This window comes from Rhineura floridana, chromosome 7, assembly GCF_030035675.1.
Source record: "Rhineura floridana isolate rRhiFlo1 chromosome 7, rRhiFlo1.hap2, whole genome shotgun sequence".
NCBI lineage: Eukaryota > Metazoa > Chordata > Lepidosauria > Squamata > Rhineuridae > Rhineura > Rhineura floridana.
Window position 1 is genome coordinate 112,205,288 of NC_084486.1, and position 14,773 is coordinate 112,220,060.

Genomic DNA, 14,773 nt, shown 5'->3' on the forward strand with positions numbered 1-14,773 from the left:
AGACACATTTCATCAATCATGTATTGCACATTGCACAATTCAGTATTTCCTCTTGGTTTAGAGCTGATGGTACCCAGCTTCAGTGGTCAGTTTCATGTGAATTGAATAGGTATTTGCTGCTTGGATGTTATCTCAAATTAACCACAGCAGAGAGAGGGTTGAGGTACCTTGCTTTCCTAATTTTTAAGCTCCTTTCCCCCCCTAATAGATGTGGTTTCTTTTTTCTTTTTTTCCAGAGAAAATCCAATTGTTGGAAAAATTTCTTAACCAAAGACACACTGCAACAGAGAGGGATTTTGAAGAAACTGGAGTAGTTTTCACTTTTTAATAATCCTGACTGTATGCTGATTTAGAGTATTTAAGAATGTCCATCGCCTGAAAATGAGCTGTGTACACACAATCTATTTATTATTTAATAGGGAAAAGACCAGCTTGGAAATCTGATTGGTTTTTTTGGGGGGGGAGGAGATCGTTTCTGTTTTGCTTAAAGAATGAACTGTTTCAGAAGATGCAAGTAAACAAATTTTCTAGTGCTGGAAGGAACTACTAAAGGAATGAGCTTTCTAAGAGAGGAAATTAACTACTGTTACAGATAAAGATTTTGGGTCTGCCAAGATAATAATCAGTTTCATTTGTGAACCATCAATACCTTTTCTGCGGACAATGAGTCTTGGCAAAAGAAATCCCAACAGGTGACAGAAAGAACTGAAGCTTTACATTCAGAGCACAGCCACTTTTAAAATTGTCCTTTCTTAATCTACAGTAGACATTTGTAAAAAAAGAAAAAAGTGGTACTTTTTAAATGTGCATTGACAATTAGCAATGTTATGTTGTTATTTAAGTGATATTACCGAAGCAGGACAAGTCAGGGAGTCTAAGCATCTTGTTTACAATTGGAGTGAACAGTGAATGGAGTGACATGGGACCATGGTCTGTATTTTGTCTTTTTAAATAGCCAGTTATTAGTACTTTTTTTTAGAAATCAGGGCTTTTGGGGAAGTGTGAGAGCTTCATGCTGTTGGGAAAATATTATGGGTGAATACTAAGCAACATCTACCTGAAAATTTAAACAACAGCCCTAACATTAGACATATGTCACATCCAATTGCAACTAGTTGTTTTTGAAAATCACTCCAAGCACTTTAGATATCTGGATTGCCCCAGATCATATTTAAAGATACTTTGTAGCATCTAATCATTATGATCAGTTGAATGATCACTATTGTAGCTTAAAACAATGGTTTTGTGAACATTTTTATATATAGTTTTTTTACTTGCTAGGGGACGTTTCAGACTCAGATTTGCCTTTAGAAACTTTTAATCTTGCCTACTTAACATATATTTTAGTTATAGGCTGATAGAAATTTCTGTATGTAATAAATAGAAATATAATAACCAACTAAGTAATAGACTAGACCCATTGAAATAAATAAACTTAAAGCCATTGATTTCAGTGGGTCTGCTCTATGTCCAAGGTTGGTTTTCACCCTAAAGTTCCTTTCATCAGTATTATTGAATGTGGTACTAGAAAACCTCATTTTGGGAACAATTTACTCAGCACTGTAAAAATGATATATTCCCACATGATGTTTGTACATTGTTCTTCTTGTTTACTTTTCTACACTTGTTCTTTTTGGCTGTCATTTGCCACAGTTATAGTTCAGATTTGTATTAACTGATAGAAATCTGGAATATTGATATTTAGAAGATATAAGCTACTTAAAATACTACATGACTTACTGAAGTATGGCATCTCCTAAGAAAATGCAAAGATCTTTCCACAGGTTTGAGCAGCCTGATTCCAAGCCTTCCTGCACCAACAAATAAATGTGTATAATCTACTCAGCATGCCCAAAGGGCTGCATGCAGCCAGCAGGACTTGTTTTGGAACAGCTGATACCCATGCCTTATTGCTAACTGCTTTTGATATTTGCTTGATTTTCAAAAATAGGTTTCTATGACATGGGGGCTACTGTTGAAGAAGCTAGGCACATTGACTTAGCTGTGCAGTTCTTTGGATCATGGCTTTACAGTAGAGTGTGAATAGCAATCGGAGTGAATTGGGAGCAGAATGTGAATGGCATAGAAATTGTGTAAGAAGATCACTAGAGATATAAACAAGTCTAAGAAAATTACACCTGGGAGATATAAAGCTCATTTTTATATGGGATTCAAGTGCAATGCATAATAGACAGAGAGGAGACTCATCATTCCCTGAAGAATTGTCCAGGTTACTATATGAGAAACATTGTCCTTTCTATGTTGTATAGTCAGCATTGGACAAAGCCAGTAGTACTGACAGAACTTAATTACTCCAGATAAGGCTCTTCATCAGAATACCCTTTAAAGTATTGAATATTCTACAATCCACTATTGTCTGACTGAAATTTTAAAAATTATACTTGGTACATTTGTCCATCCTAGGTTTGGATACAAGTTGAACTAAAATATTGGGGATGTGATTGTCCGTTAAGATTTGTTTGTACAGGGGCTCGCTGTTTCCCCCCCCCTTTTTTTTTTTATAAGGAAGTACACAGATGCTATGAATTCAGTCCTTGGTTCATCACCAGCGTGAGAGGCTATGTATTATATCAATTGTACTAGTGGGATCATGCCATATTCATTCTTTTAATCTTTATTTATTTGAAGTGGGGGGAGAGGAAATTGATTTTATTTTACATATATATAGTTCAATTAGTGAAAAATAAAGACGCAAATGAATACAAATCAATACAAACACAATATAATACAAAGTGATTTTGTACAATCAATACAAAATAAGAGTATTAGCCTTATTATATGTGTATTAGCCTGTTAAATCTTATATGCAGTTTTAAATGATGGCTCTGTTTGCTGATCAAGATTAACTATAGCTAATCACTCCCACTTCACTACTCCCCTAGCATAAGTAAAAGTAACAAGCCATGATCCCTGGCTTAACAACACATCGAAATCAGGACTGTAGTTTGCCTCACTCAAACAAACCCCAGTTGGTAAGCCAAGAACCTTGGCCTTTACATCGTAGTATGTTTGAAGCAAAATAATTCCTGATCTGGATATAACACTACGTCAGGTATTATGGTTGTTCCTCCCAGGGAAGAACCAAAGTGGAAATCATTTGCACTTTCATAGTAAACCATTAACTATGGTTTACTGCGGTGTGCGAATGATGCCAATATTACGCATGGCGACTGGACCTTTAGTTAAGTAAGAGAAAAAAATTAAATCACTTGCAAAGTGGAAATTTAAGCACTTAAATTGTCCTGAGACAATCTTTCATTTCAGTAGTGAATAAGGCCAGTCATTCATAAGTATTTGAATTGCATTATATCTCCCTGCTTGACAGTGTAGTATGGCTGACAGCTTCTACATTACCACAACACTCCATATTTTATATATGGTTTTTAATATGTACATTCCGTCATGGTATGTGAATATGACCATGAGAATCCAAAACCAGATAAGTATTGCACCATATGGGAAAGATGTACAGCATTTTATGGAACTTGAGCATGTTTAAGATTTGAAATGATTTTATATAGAATGCATTCATTGCACAACTGCAGTTAGACCAATGTGGATGCAGTTATGCAGAAAGACATTCTAGATGTATATACTGATTTTTAAAAAGAGCTAGAATTTCAGGGTTTTATGTGGATTACATTGTATTTCTGGATGATTTCACTTCTGGGCTAGCATGACAGAACCACATTTCTAACAACAAATATTTCAGGGTGATGAACCAGTTCTATTTCCTTAACTGTTAGGATTCACTTGTGTCTCTGATCACATAAGGATGTTTCATGCACTGAACACGACAGGCTTTCATTTTCCAGAGTGTTCCTTCAACAGGGATGTGCAGTTGATTGTAGCTGTCTGGATAATGTATACTTACATTTTTACAAACATGCTTATTCATATGCCACTTTTTTTTAGGTATACACCCAGGGTGAAGAACTGAAACTGGCTGGTAGGCTGGATCCCTAATTCTTCCACCCCTACAGGCCAACTTTGACAGATGGATGCTATCACCTGTCATAGTTCAAAGAAGGTTACAGCAACCTCGTTTGAAGATACTTTCAGTGCCAATCACCTGGAAGTATGCCTTCAAAGAGGCTTGCCTAACTGCCCGTCAGCTGAATAGTGGTTACAGGGAGCCCTTTGAACTCCTTTCAGAGGAAGCATTTTGGGTTTAAAGCATTTTGGGGAAATGCTCTATTTGGAGGATTTACTATGAATCCAAATCGCTTCCTACAGTCCCCTTGGCTTCACTAAGAAGTTCCCAATAGCGTATATGCTTCCAGCAAGGCTCCCTGTCAATGGCAATTAGCTGATCAGTTGCAAAGGAACTATTGGGAACTCACTTTAAGCTCCTGATTGTTACTTTGAAGCCACATCCGCAACAGCACCACACTTGATGTCACATATGATGTCAGGTGTGGTGCAGGTGGCTGTGTTTTGTGCAAAATGGCCTCACTGGCCAAATTGGGACCCATGCCAGGCCTCTGGAGTACACCTGAAAAATAATTCGTGATGTGGCCCTCAATGGTTGGTATGTTCTTGCTGAGGTTTGAGTGTTAAAAATGTTAACTAAAGATACATCTGTTTGATGATGGGCACAATAACTTTGAAAAGTATTATGCAGTTGTATTAGTTACAAATGGCAATTCTGTCAATAGACTTGATTCTAATTTGGGAGATTGCAAGACAGTAATTTGCAAGGCAGAAATTTTTATAGTTTTATGGGTAAGGCAGGCATTTGTGGCTCTTCCAATTAAGGCTTATGAATAAGGTATCATAAAACAAGCAAAATATTAAACCTTCTGTACAACTATTCAATGTTCTGCTGTTAAGTGATTTTGCTGTGTAGTGTCCCTGAGCTACCTTCTTGGCACTGAATTATTTATTAGTCCTCTCACTGAGATTTGGTGTCAGAATCATGCATCACTTTTGGATCCCTTTATATGTCATGCAAGTGTGACCTACAACAAAAGGGTGGAGTGCTTCAGTGCAGTATTCCAACTACTCCATTCCATTTCCCTTCCCTGGTTTTCCACTTCCCCCTCTATTAGACAGTCAACATTTCCTGCTCACTAAGAATATTGAGCTATTTAGTGTGGGGGGGCGTAACCTTTTTGGTGTGTTTCCTCCATGGGGGTGATGAGGTGGACACATTGGTGCCCAGTTACATTAAAATCTTGGATTTTCCCTCTGATTTCTATGTGTAGCTCTCACCATCACTGGGGACATATTAAACATAGCTTCTTGGTGTGAACCTCAAAATTATTTATCCAGACAATTAGATAGTTCTCTCTACCATTGTTATATCTGAGTGTCTTACATCATTCTTTGCCAGCCACTATTCTGTTCCTCTGTTCACCCAGATATAAGGGAGGGGTTTCTTCTGTGTGGACTGAGCAGGTGAAGTCTTCATTGTGGTGAATTTGTGATAGATGTAGAAGCGATAGACCAAACAGATCCAATGCCAGGCAATAAACCAGTTAGCCAGAGTAATAATGCGCACACCAGGCTCTTGTAAATAGAAGCTTTTACTTAGCTCAATATGATACAAGTCTCTTTCTCCAATACAGCTCATCCCCCACACTTCTGTTCTTTTGCTCACTGCTTTTAAACACTTTCTGTTCAGGGCCAGCTGCCTTGTGCCCTTGAACAGCTCTGTACTTTATTAACCCCTTTCTATTCTTTGTGAAAACCTTCAGAGCTCACCTATCTGCAACAGCCCCCACCTTTTCACAAAGAAGTTTCACTTTACATTTCATAGTACATGTTTTACAGTTTTACATTCAGTTGCTTTTTATGAGCATTTCGTTTGCACACATTCTACATACGTTTCCTATTTTCTTCTTCAGACTTTTTATCAGTACACTGTTTATTCTCATCTATCGGCCATTGCCTGTTGTTTGTGTTACGTGCTGTTATTGTGTTTATCTGAAAGCGATCTGGAGGTTTTCCTAAGTTCGCCCTTTCAGACCTCCTGAGTGTTGTTTGTGGCTCAGCTTCTTGTCTGCTGCTTTGCCCTGATTCCATAACAGCCTGTTCCTCTTCTTCTTCCTTTATTTCTTGCTCTGTCTCTTTTTCATGTGTGTTTTCTAGTTCCACATATTTTACTCCATCCCAATCCTGTTCCTGGGCTTTCACACTTCTACTTAATACTACTCTTCTTTGTTTTGGTAGCCACACCTGATAGTATGTATTTTGAAACCCCAGCAAATACCCCTTTTCTGCTCTGGGGGCCAGTTTGCCTCTCCTTTTGTTCTGTGGTATGTGCACCCAGCACTCTGCTCCAAACCTGATTATCTGTTGTAACCTGGGTTTCTGGCTGTGTAACTTTTCATATGGTGTCATGTGAAGTACTCTGTGCACCACTCTGTTTTGTATGTAACACGCATATAGCACACATTCTCCCCAAAACGCGTTTGGTAAGTCTGAGTCTTGTAGCATGGCTCTTGTTGCCTCCTGCAAAGACCTATTTTTTCGTTCAGCTATCCCGTTCTGAAACGGGGAAAATGGTACAGTTAAATCATGTTTTATGCCTTTCTGCGTTAGATATTGCTCAAAGGCTTTGCTAGTGAATTCCCCACCTTGATCTGAGCGAATTCTCTTTATGTGTGTGCCATGTTGCACCTCTACCTTGCGCACAAACATCCTCAGTTTCTTCTCTGCTTCATCCTTTGAGTTTAACAGGTAAACAGTACTGAATCTGGTAAAATCATCCACTATTACCAGATAATATCTGGCTCCCCCCTGTGACTTCTGAAATGGCCTGGCCAGATCTACATGAATAGTTTGATAGGGTTTGTTGGTTTCACTTTTAGCCTCTTTGTTTATGGGCGCTACTGTGGCTTTTGTTTGTTTACATGTATTACAGTCTACATGCTTGTTGCACTCCTTTAATGTCATATCAGCACTATGTTTTTGCATGTCTTTTATAGTATCAAAGTTAGCATGCCCTAACTTTCTATGCCACAAATGGATGCAATTGTCATGAGGTTTTACATTTGTCACCATTGCTGCTTTATTTGTTGTTCCCAAATCCACATAGAACAGTGAACCCTTTAATCTCCCATTGGAACATACTTTGTCCTCCTTCCTTATTTCACAAACCCCATGTTTAAACAAGTCAAACCCCATTGCATTAAGCTTTGTCACAGATAGGATATTGTTCTCCAGTCCCTTCACATATAATACATCCGTCATGATTGTTTGCAATTCACATAATTTGACAGTCCCTCTCCCTAACACAGTTCTCTGTGTACCGTCTGCTAGAAGTACACTTTCTGTGGTGGGAACCATAGTTTGAAACATGGATTGGTCTGCAACCAGGCTATGTGTTGCCCCTGAATCGACCACCCAATTCCCACAGTTATTGCTTCCGCAGCTTTTGCCCACACTCACCAGCTGCACATATGACTGTTGTCTTCCTTGTGCTTTTCTTCTTATCGACCCACAGTCTCTTTGTAGATGCGAAAAGGATCCACATATGTAGCAGGCTTTCACACCAAAAACCCTGGAACCTGCTTCTTTGAAGAATGTTTTATTGTCCTTTCTGTTGCCTTTTTCCACGTGCTCTCTTTCTGCTGTCTCCTGCCGTCTCTCCCATTCCTGAATCAATTTGCCAGACACATAATCCACAGTCAAATTTTCGTCTCTCATCGCCTCGAGTGAACTTACGACAGGGTCCCAGGAAATGTCTAAAGATGATAATATAATGTATACTTTCTGAAGTTGTGTATGTTCTACATTCCTCTCCTGTAATTCGGCGAATAACTTCTTGATGGCTAGTAAATGCTCTGACATTGATGTGCCCTCTGTTAGTCTCATTTGGTATAATTTCCTCGCCATATGGATTCAGCTACTGGCGGTTTTCCTCACATGAATGTCTCCCAGAGCAGTCCATATCAGTTTCGCTGTCGGTTTGTCATGTAAATAAATCAATTGTGGGTCATCCACTCCCAGGATCAGAAATGCTTTCGCTTTCTCCTCCCGTCTGATCCATTGCTCCAGAGGCGGCACGGCGGGGGGGGTCATTAACTATAACTTCCCAAACTTCTTCTTTTGTGAGAAATGCTTGCATCCGTAATCTCCAACTCATGTAATTAGTCTCTGTTAGCCTTTCCAGAGGCATTCCCGCCGAGAGTGACACTGCCATAATTTACAGCCTCTCGTCACTTTCTGCTTACCAGCCAAACTTCCTTTCTCACTGCCGCTTGCAGCTGGTCTCCTTCGGCTTCTTTCTTTCTGCCACTGGTGCTTCCAGCTGGTTCTGTTATGGCCTATTCTGGGCCCATAACCCTTGTGGTGAATTTGTGATAGATGTAGAAGCGATAGACCAAACATATCCGATGCCAGGCAATAAACCAGTTAGCCAGAGTAACAACGCGCACACCAGGCTCTTGTAAATAGAAGCTTTTACTTAGCTCAATATGATACAAGTCTCTCCAATACAGCTCATCCCCCACACTTCTGTTCTTTTGCTCACTGCTTTTAAACACTTTCTGTTCAGGGCCAGCTGCCTTGTGCCCTTGAACAGCTCTGTACTTTATTAACCCCTTTCTATTCTTTATGAAAACCTTCAGAGCTCACCTATCTGCAACATTCATTGGGCCATTTCAAGGGGACCCATCACTTGTAGAGTTCTCACTAACTTATTTGTATATCTGGAAACCTTGGAGCTCCCCTAAGTCTGCTGATATCTCCCTCTTATGTATGGGTGCTGCCATTTTGGCTACATAAGCAATGGCAACCATGCCTCAACATCAGAAATGAAGGAGATGATACTTAAGTGGTAATCTGGGGTTTTCAATATACTGATGCTCAGTCAAGACATTTGCTTATATATTGAATTACAGTGTTACCTTGTTGCATCATCACTGTGTCATTCATTCTATTTTAGCATTTGATGAAGTGGGTTCTACCCATGAAAGCTTAATGCCCCAATAAATGTGTTAGTCTTTAAGATGTTGCATGCTTTTTGTATTCTTTCTATTAACCCTTCTGGTTCCTGTTCACTGTTTCTAAAATAATTTCCTCCTTTTTATTTTTAGATTAGAGTATGCCATGATTGCACCAGGACCATGACACACTTAGTATTGAGGGTCCCCACTCTACAAACAGTAGTGTTAAAAGGATGTAAATTTAAATCAGAAAACTGGGATCACCTGTTAATCAGCTTAGTCTCTGTATGTCACATCATCTTCATGAAGTAACCTTTGAATAACTTTACTCCTGCCTTATTCTAAAAGAGCATGATTAATTTCTAACCCTTGTGCAAGTGCAGCTTCATGAATTAAGTGGAGTTCAGGACAGGACCCTCATTTCCCTGCCTGATTCACCTTGGACTATCCATAGATTACAGCATGCCACCCACTATTTACAAGGAAGAAATAGTACATATCTCCCATATTAGTGATTCAACTATTCATCTACCCAGAACCCCTGCCTGCAAGGTATTGCTGCTAGGGTTATATGAGTTTGCTGTACAGGAGGCACTCACTGACCTTTTGTTGTAAATCATTACTGGCATATTGCATTCTATGCATTTATGAACCTGGACAGAGGAGCGCTGCCTTGAGCAGATAAAGCTAATTTTATCAGCCTAGTTACATTTGTGCAAAATTTAACTTGAACTCTTTAATTATAGGAAATCAATGCACTTTCAAGTTAAGGTACCGTATTGTGTAGATAAAGTTTGAGGCAGTTAAAGAGTTAAGGTTATGAGCAGCACTGAAAAATAGTTCAAATTCCAACAAACCAGTCGATGTTTTTTGGTACATGGCTAGGTGACAAAGATACTCCTAGCCCTACCCATGCAAATCTTTTTGGCAATAGTTTATTTCAAATGCAGTAGACAATCCAGAATTAAGTTTTGTGTGAACAGAGTAGTTAATATTGAAAAGAGTTTCTTCTTGAATTTGCCTAGAGATGAAAAGACTGCTTGCTTAATTAGCTTTGTTTGACATGTACTTTTTACAATGTATTTTTAATTTGTTAAGATGATGTACTGAATGTATTTTTATTTAAATTTTATTTTCTTAATGCAAGTATTAAAGTTCAGTAGAATTGTTTGAAACTTGAATGTTGCAGCCAAGTTTAATATGTTGGTTTATTGATCATTTTAAATACTTAATACACAGATAAAGACTATTTCACACAGCAGATGCTGAAAGGATATTTATCAATTGCTTCATGCTCCATTTTACAAAATAGGCTGGAAATACTTTCAATATCTGGTGAATGCATTGCCCACTTAACTGGGCTCTTTGAGTGAAAGAAGGAGCAATAACTAACATACAACATTACTTCTGCAGAAAATATTCCTGATCTTATGGGAAAGGGTCAGTCTATAACTAACCAAATACAGAAGATAGGTTGTGGCAAATTTCACCTTTAATAACCTTAAAAGTCAATTCAATTGGACCAAGCAGCTGCATCATGACATTTATATTAATCAAGATAAACAGAATACCTTTAAAATAACAGTGTAGTTTGATGTAAAAATGCAAGATGTGCAATCTAAATAAAACATTGATTTCCTTGGAAGAATAAATAATATCAAAGTAGCATGTCCAAAACTTTATTCCAACATGTTCCAGTTAGTAAATTGGAAAAAAGGTTACAAGAATTTAAAAATGAAACATCTTTTATATGGAATTGTAAGAAACCTAAGAGTTAAACACAAGATATCTGGGGATTAAAGAGGATATCAGGTACTAAATATATATGACTGTTATGCTAAGGTTCTAGTAGGGCTATTTAAACTTACAGTATAATTCTAAAAATGTCTGTTCAGAAGTATGCCAAATTGAATTCAGTGGGACTTTCAGTTAAGTGTGTATAGAATTACAGCCTTAGGGGGCAATCCAACTCACATTTAGATTGAAGAGAGTTGGATGCGGCAGATCTCCAGCAGAGCTAGCTGGGTCCTGGCTCAGCTGTACGCCAGAGTAAGTACCTCAGCCGGGCCAACCCAGCTTAGCCAGGACCCAGCCAGCTCAGCCAAAACCAGCACAAGTGGAGTTGGAGTAAACCAGCATAAGGCTTGAAAAAGGAGTGTGTTGGGGGAGGAGCCAAGGTGAGGGGACTCAGGCCACATCTAACTTGTGTTCAGAGCACTCCTGCAGGTTCCAATCCAGGCAAAAGTTATGCTGAGAAAAAGGTCAGTTTAAGAAAATAATTGCAATATGAGTCAAAGGGGAACGTTTACTCCCCGGTAGGGGCATTTGGGAGAGCAGACTTTTACTTTCTGGTCCCTGCATGCAGCTCCTGGCTGAGCCAGCTTTCAGCCAACCCAGAGGCTCCTGAACGGCAATTGGATGCAGCAGAACTTTATGCCAGCTTGTCTTCCTCCAGCACAATTTACACCAGCTTCCCCTGAGTTGGATTGCTCTGCCCATAAGTTTCAAGTTTTCCAGAACTCTTTTGTCAGGATAGATGGTAAGCAAAAGAGGAGTGGTGGCAAAGAAAAAAACTTGCTGTTGGTTTGAGCCTTAAGATGAAATGTAGGATGAGGCAGAATATCTTCCAATTATTATTTTTTTTTACAAGACTGGAGATTAATTTTAGGTGGTGTAGTAGTTGTGTGTTTTTTTAAAGTAGGGAAATTGGGTAGCTTTAACAGACCCATTTGAATGGATTGTATCCAATGCTGTCTGTGCATTAGCAGAACAGACTTCAGTTTGTGCAATGGAACTTCCCCTTTTTCCCTCCCCCTTCTCTCTGTGCCCTTAAAATCTGTTTGAAAGGGTGGCAAGGCCCTCTGGAACAGATTTGGGGGGCACATGGGAGGCTACAGGAGGGAGGAGAGGAAGTTGGTTCACATGGTGTTGGATTCTGCCCAATGTCCCCTGTCACCTCCCACATTTCATCTTAAGACTGATTAAATGCAGAATCAATCCTTGGCTCAAACATTTGCCTCCTCCCCCCCCCCGCCGCCCATACCACCCTTGTTCTGTTTGCCAGATAGCTGGATGAAGAGTTCTGGAGAACTCAAAAGCTTGCACACTGTTTTAAATATGTTGGTTGGCCTAAGAAAAGCATTGCCCTAATGGGAATTTTGGATTTTTTGTTAGGGCCAGCATAGCTACCATTGCATTTCATATTCTTTTTTCCACAGAAGTGGAATGGCACAAACTATATATGAGAAGGTGGAATTAAGAAAACTCTTAGAATGGCAATATAATGGCATTTATCATCATGGAAATTGCATGTGATCTATACAAATGACAACAGTAAATGGCTAGGAGACACAATCACCACATAAGATTGTCTAGGAGATTAAGACAATTTTTACTCTGTTATTAAGTAACTAAGTTCAAAAGCTTTGGAAAATAGTCAAAAGATTTTTGACTTTGATGTCACCAGATCCTTTATTGTGTTACCTTGTATGGCAATGGTGTCACCATCAAATATTCAGGTATCTTTGGTTATTACACACAATTGCCACACTGAGTTTGGCTACACATTTGAAAGTGGGGACAGAGGTTTCCTCACCTTCAAGAGACTGGCTTAACCAGGCCTGTGTTATGTTTGCTTTACACTGACAGTCAACAAGTCATCAATACAATAGCAAGCTGTAACATGTTGCGCTGTCAGTGAGATTTTCTTCTGCATGTTAATTATGATTTGTTCTGAGAACTGTTTTCCTATAAAAATGTTGATTTTTACAAATGCAAATAAAAAATGAGACCTACAAAAATAGTTTCCAATCAACTTTGTACTTCAGACTTCCTTTTATTTTTTAATAAACCTTGGTTTATTGTTTAAAATTGGGTGTATAGATGCTTGAGCATCTGTGATGTCACACATGGACCTAGAAAGGGCACTATCAAGGTCTGCAATAGGAGGAATGATTTAACACTGTAGTGTAGTCACTAAGGAGGCCATTAGAGATGCATTCTGCCTAGCATTAACTTTTTTTTAAAGTTACATTTTTTATATAAACAAAAATTATTGAAATATGAAGATACAAAAGAAATAAATACAATCAGTAACTTGTGGTTCTTGGGCTTAATACAATAGTGTGTATTCTTTAAATTGAGAAATCTTATTTACAAAGTTTATAGCTAAATCATATCTATATATATTTTTATAACTAGCTTACAAATATACAGGCAACAAATGGAGCAGACTTTTCAAGCACATGCTATTGCTGTAACTACATAGGTTCCTATCGCCTTGTGGTAGCATACATCATAGTCAGGACTAGGATAACCTGTCAATTAATGTAGTCCACAACGGTATATTTAAGCCGCCTACTCCAGAAGATAGAGAATCTGAGGTAGGAAGGCTGGCAAACATGACTTGAGGCCCTGGAGAACTGGTAACAGCCAGATTCCAAGGGTGGGATTTGGGTTCTGCTACCACCAATGAGGTCATATTTAGGAGGTGGCAATTTCTCAAGAGCTTCTCACAAGACTCCATTTTGTCACTTGTGCTGTTTAACATCTATATGAAGCCATTGCGAGGTGTTATCAGGGCATTTGGGGTGAAATATCAGCATGCTGACGACACAGCTCGATTTCTCCATTCCATCTGAATCAGGAGAGATTGAGGTTCTGGGCAGGAGCCTGGAGACAGCAATAGACTGGATTGGAGCCAACAAACTATCCAGACAAGATGGAGGTACATGTGCCAGGTTCCCAAGTCTGAGACATGGTGGGACCGCCTTTCCTGAACAAGGTTGTGCTTCCCCCGGAGAGTGCAGGTTCTTAGCTTGGGGATGTTCTTGGATCCAGCACTTCCACTTACATCCCAGGTGGCCTCAGTGGCTAGGAGTGCTTATTTCCAGCTATGGCCCTTCCTGGAGAAAGTTGACCTGGCATCAGTGATCCATGCTCTGGTAACCTCCAGGTTGGATTATCACAATGAGCTGTACATGGGCCTTCCCATGACGATGACTCAGAAGCCTGGAACTTTTGGTGAAGCCTGGGCAATAAATTATCTAAATAAATAAATAACTATTCACTAGTCCAGTTCATATGTTACAGATCCAGCATGGTTGCTGCACTGCTCAGAACCACCTTCTCAATTCATTTCAAGTGAACAGTGCCAGTCTAATGTAGTATGGGATATGTGGGAAAACCATTGACAGTATAGTTACACAAGGACCGACCCTCAGTCTGGGGCTATGTACACACTATACATTTAAAGCACATAACCTACCTGGAATCCTGGGAACTTTAAATAAGGGTGCTGGGAATTTTAGATCTGGAAGAGGTAGACTATAGTTCCCAGGATTCTTTGGGGGAAGTCATGCTTTAAATGTATTTAAATTTGTAATTGACTTATTTCACAATATCGTGCTCAGTAGTTTATTGGCTAGAGATTTAGATGTAAATATATCTTTACTCACATAATTGGAATAACTGGAATTTATTTCAAATATTTGTGTATAATTTGATGGTTCAACTAGAGGCACAACACAGATAATTTAGTTATGAATGTAACTTGAAGTTATTTCAGTTACATGTCTTGTTTATTACTGATCTGCAAGAAGGTGGTTAAAAAATAATACACAGGTACAGAGACTTGAATTATTTTCCATATTAAATTAGAAACCATTTTCTTGCTGTATCCACACTTGGCTTCACCTTGCTTCCTTTCTTATTTAAACATCTCAGATTAAGTTGCTGTGGATAAATATGGGCTGAAATGCAGGATAATCCTGGCTCTTTAAATAAAACAAGTTTGCTCTTTTTCTCAGTTGTATTATATGGTTGCTAGGTGACCTGAAAACACTCCAGTTGTATGAAGT

General features: G+C 38.9%; 1 protein-coding gene across 5 annotated transcripts in view; it reads left to right on the forward strand.

The window, feature by feature from the left end:
* Window positions 1-12,700, forward strand: part of RASA2 (RAS p21 protein activator 2) — a 98,111-nt gene extending 85,411 nt beyond the window's left edge. For all 5 annotated transcript variants that reach the window (XM_061636886.1, XM_061636883.1, XM_061636884.1 and 2 more), the window contains one exon: window positions 237-12,700. In XM_061636886.1, the coding sequence (XP_061492870.1) occupies window positions 237-267 (31 nt within the window). In that variant the 3' untranslated portion in view covers window positions 268-12,700. The remainder of the gene's footprint in view (window positions 1-236) is intronic.
* The last annotated feature ends 2,073 nt before the right edge of the window (window positions 12,701-14,773 follow it).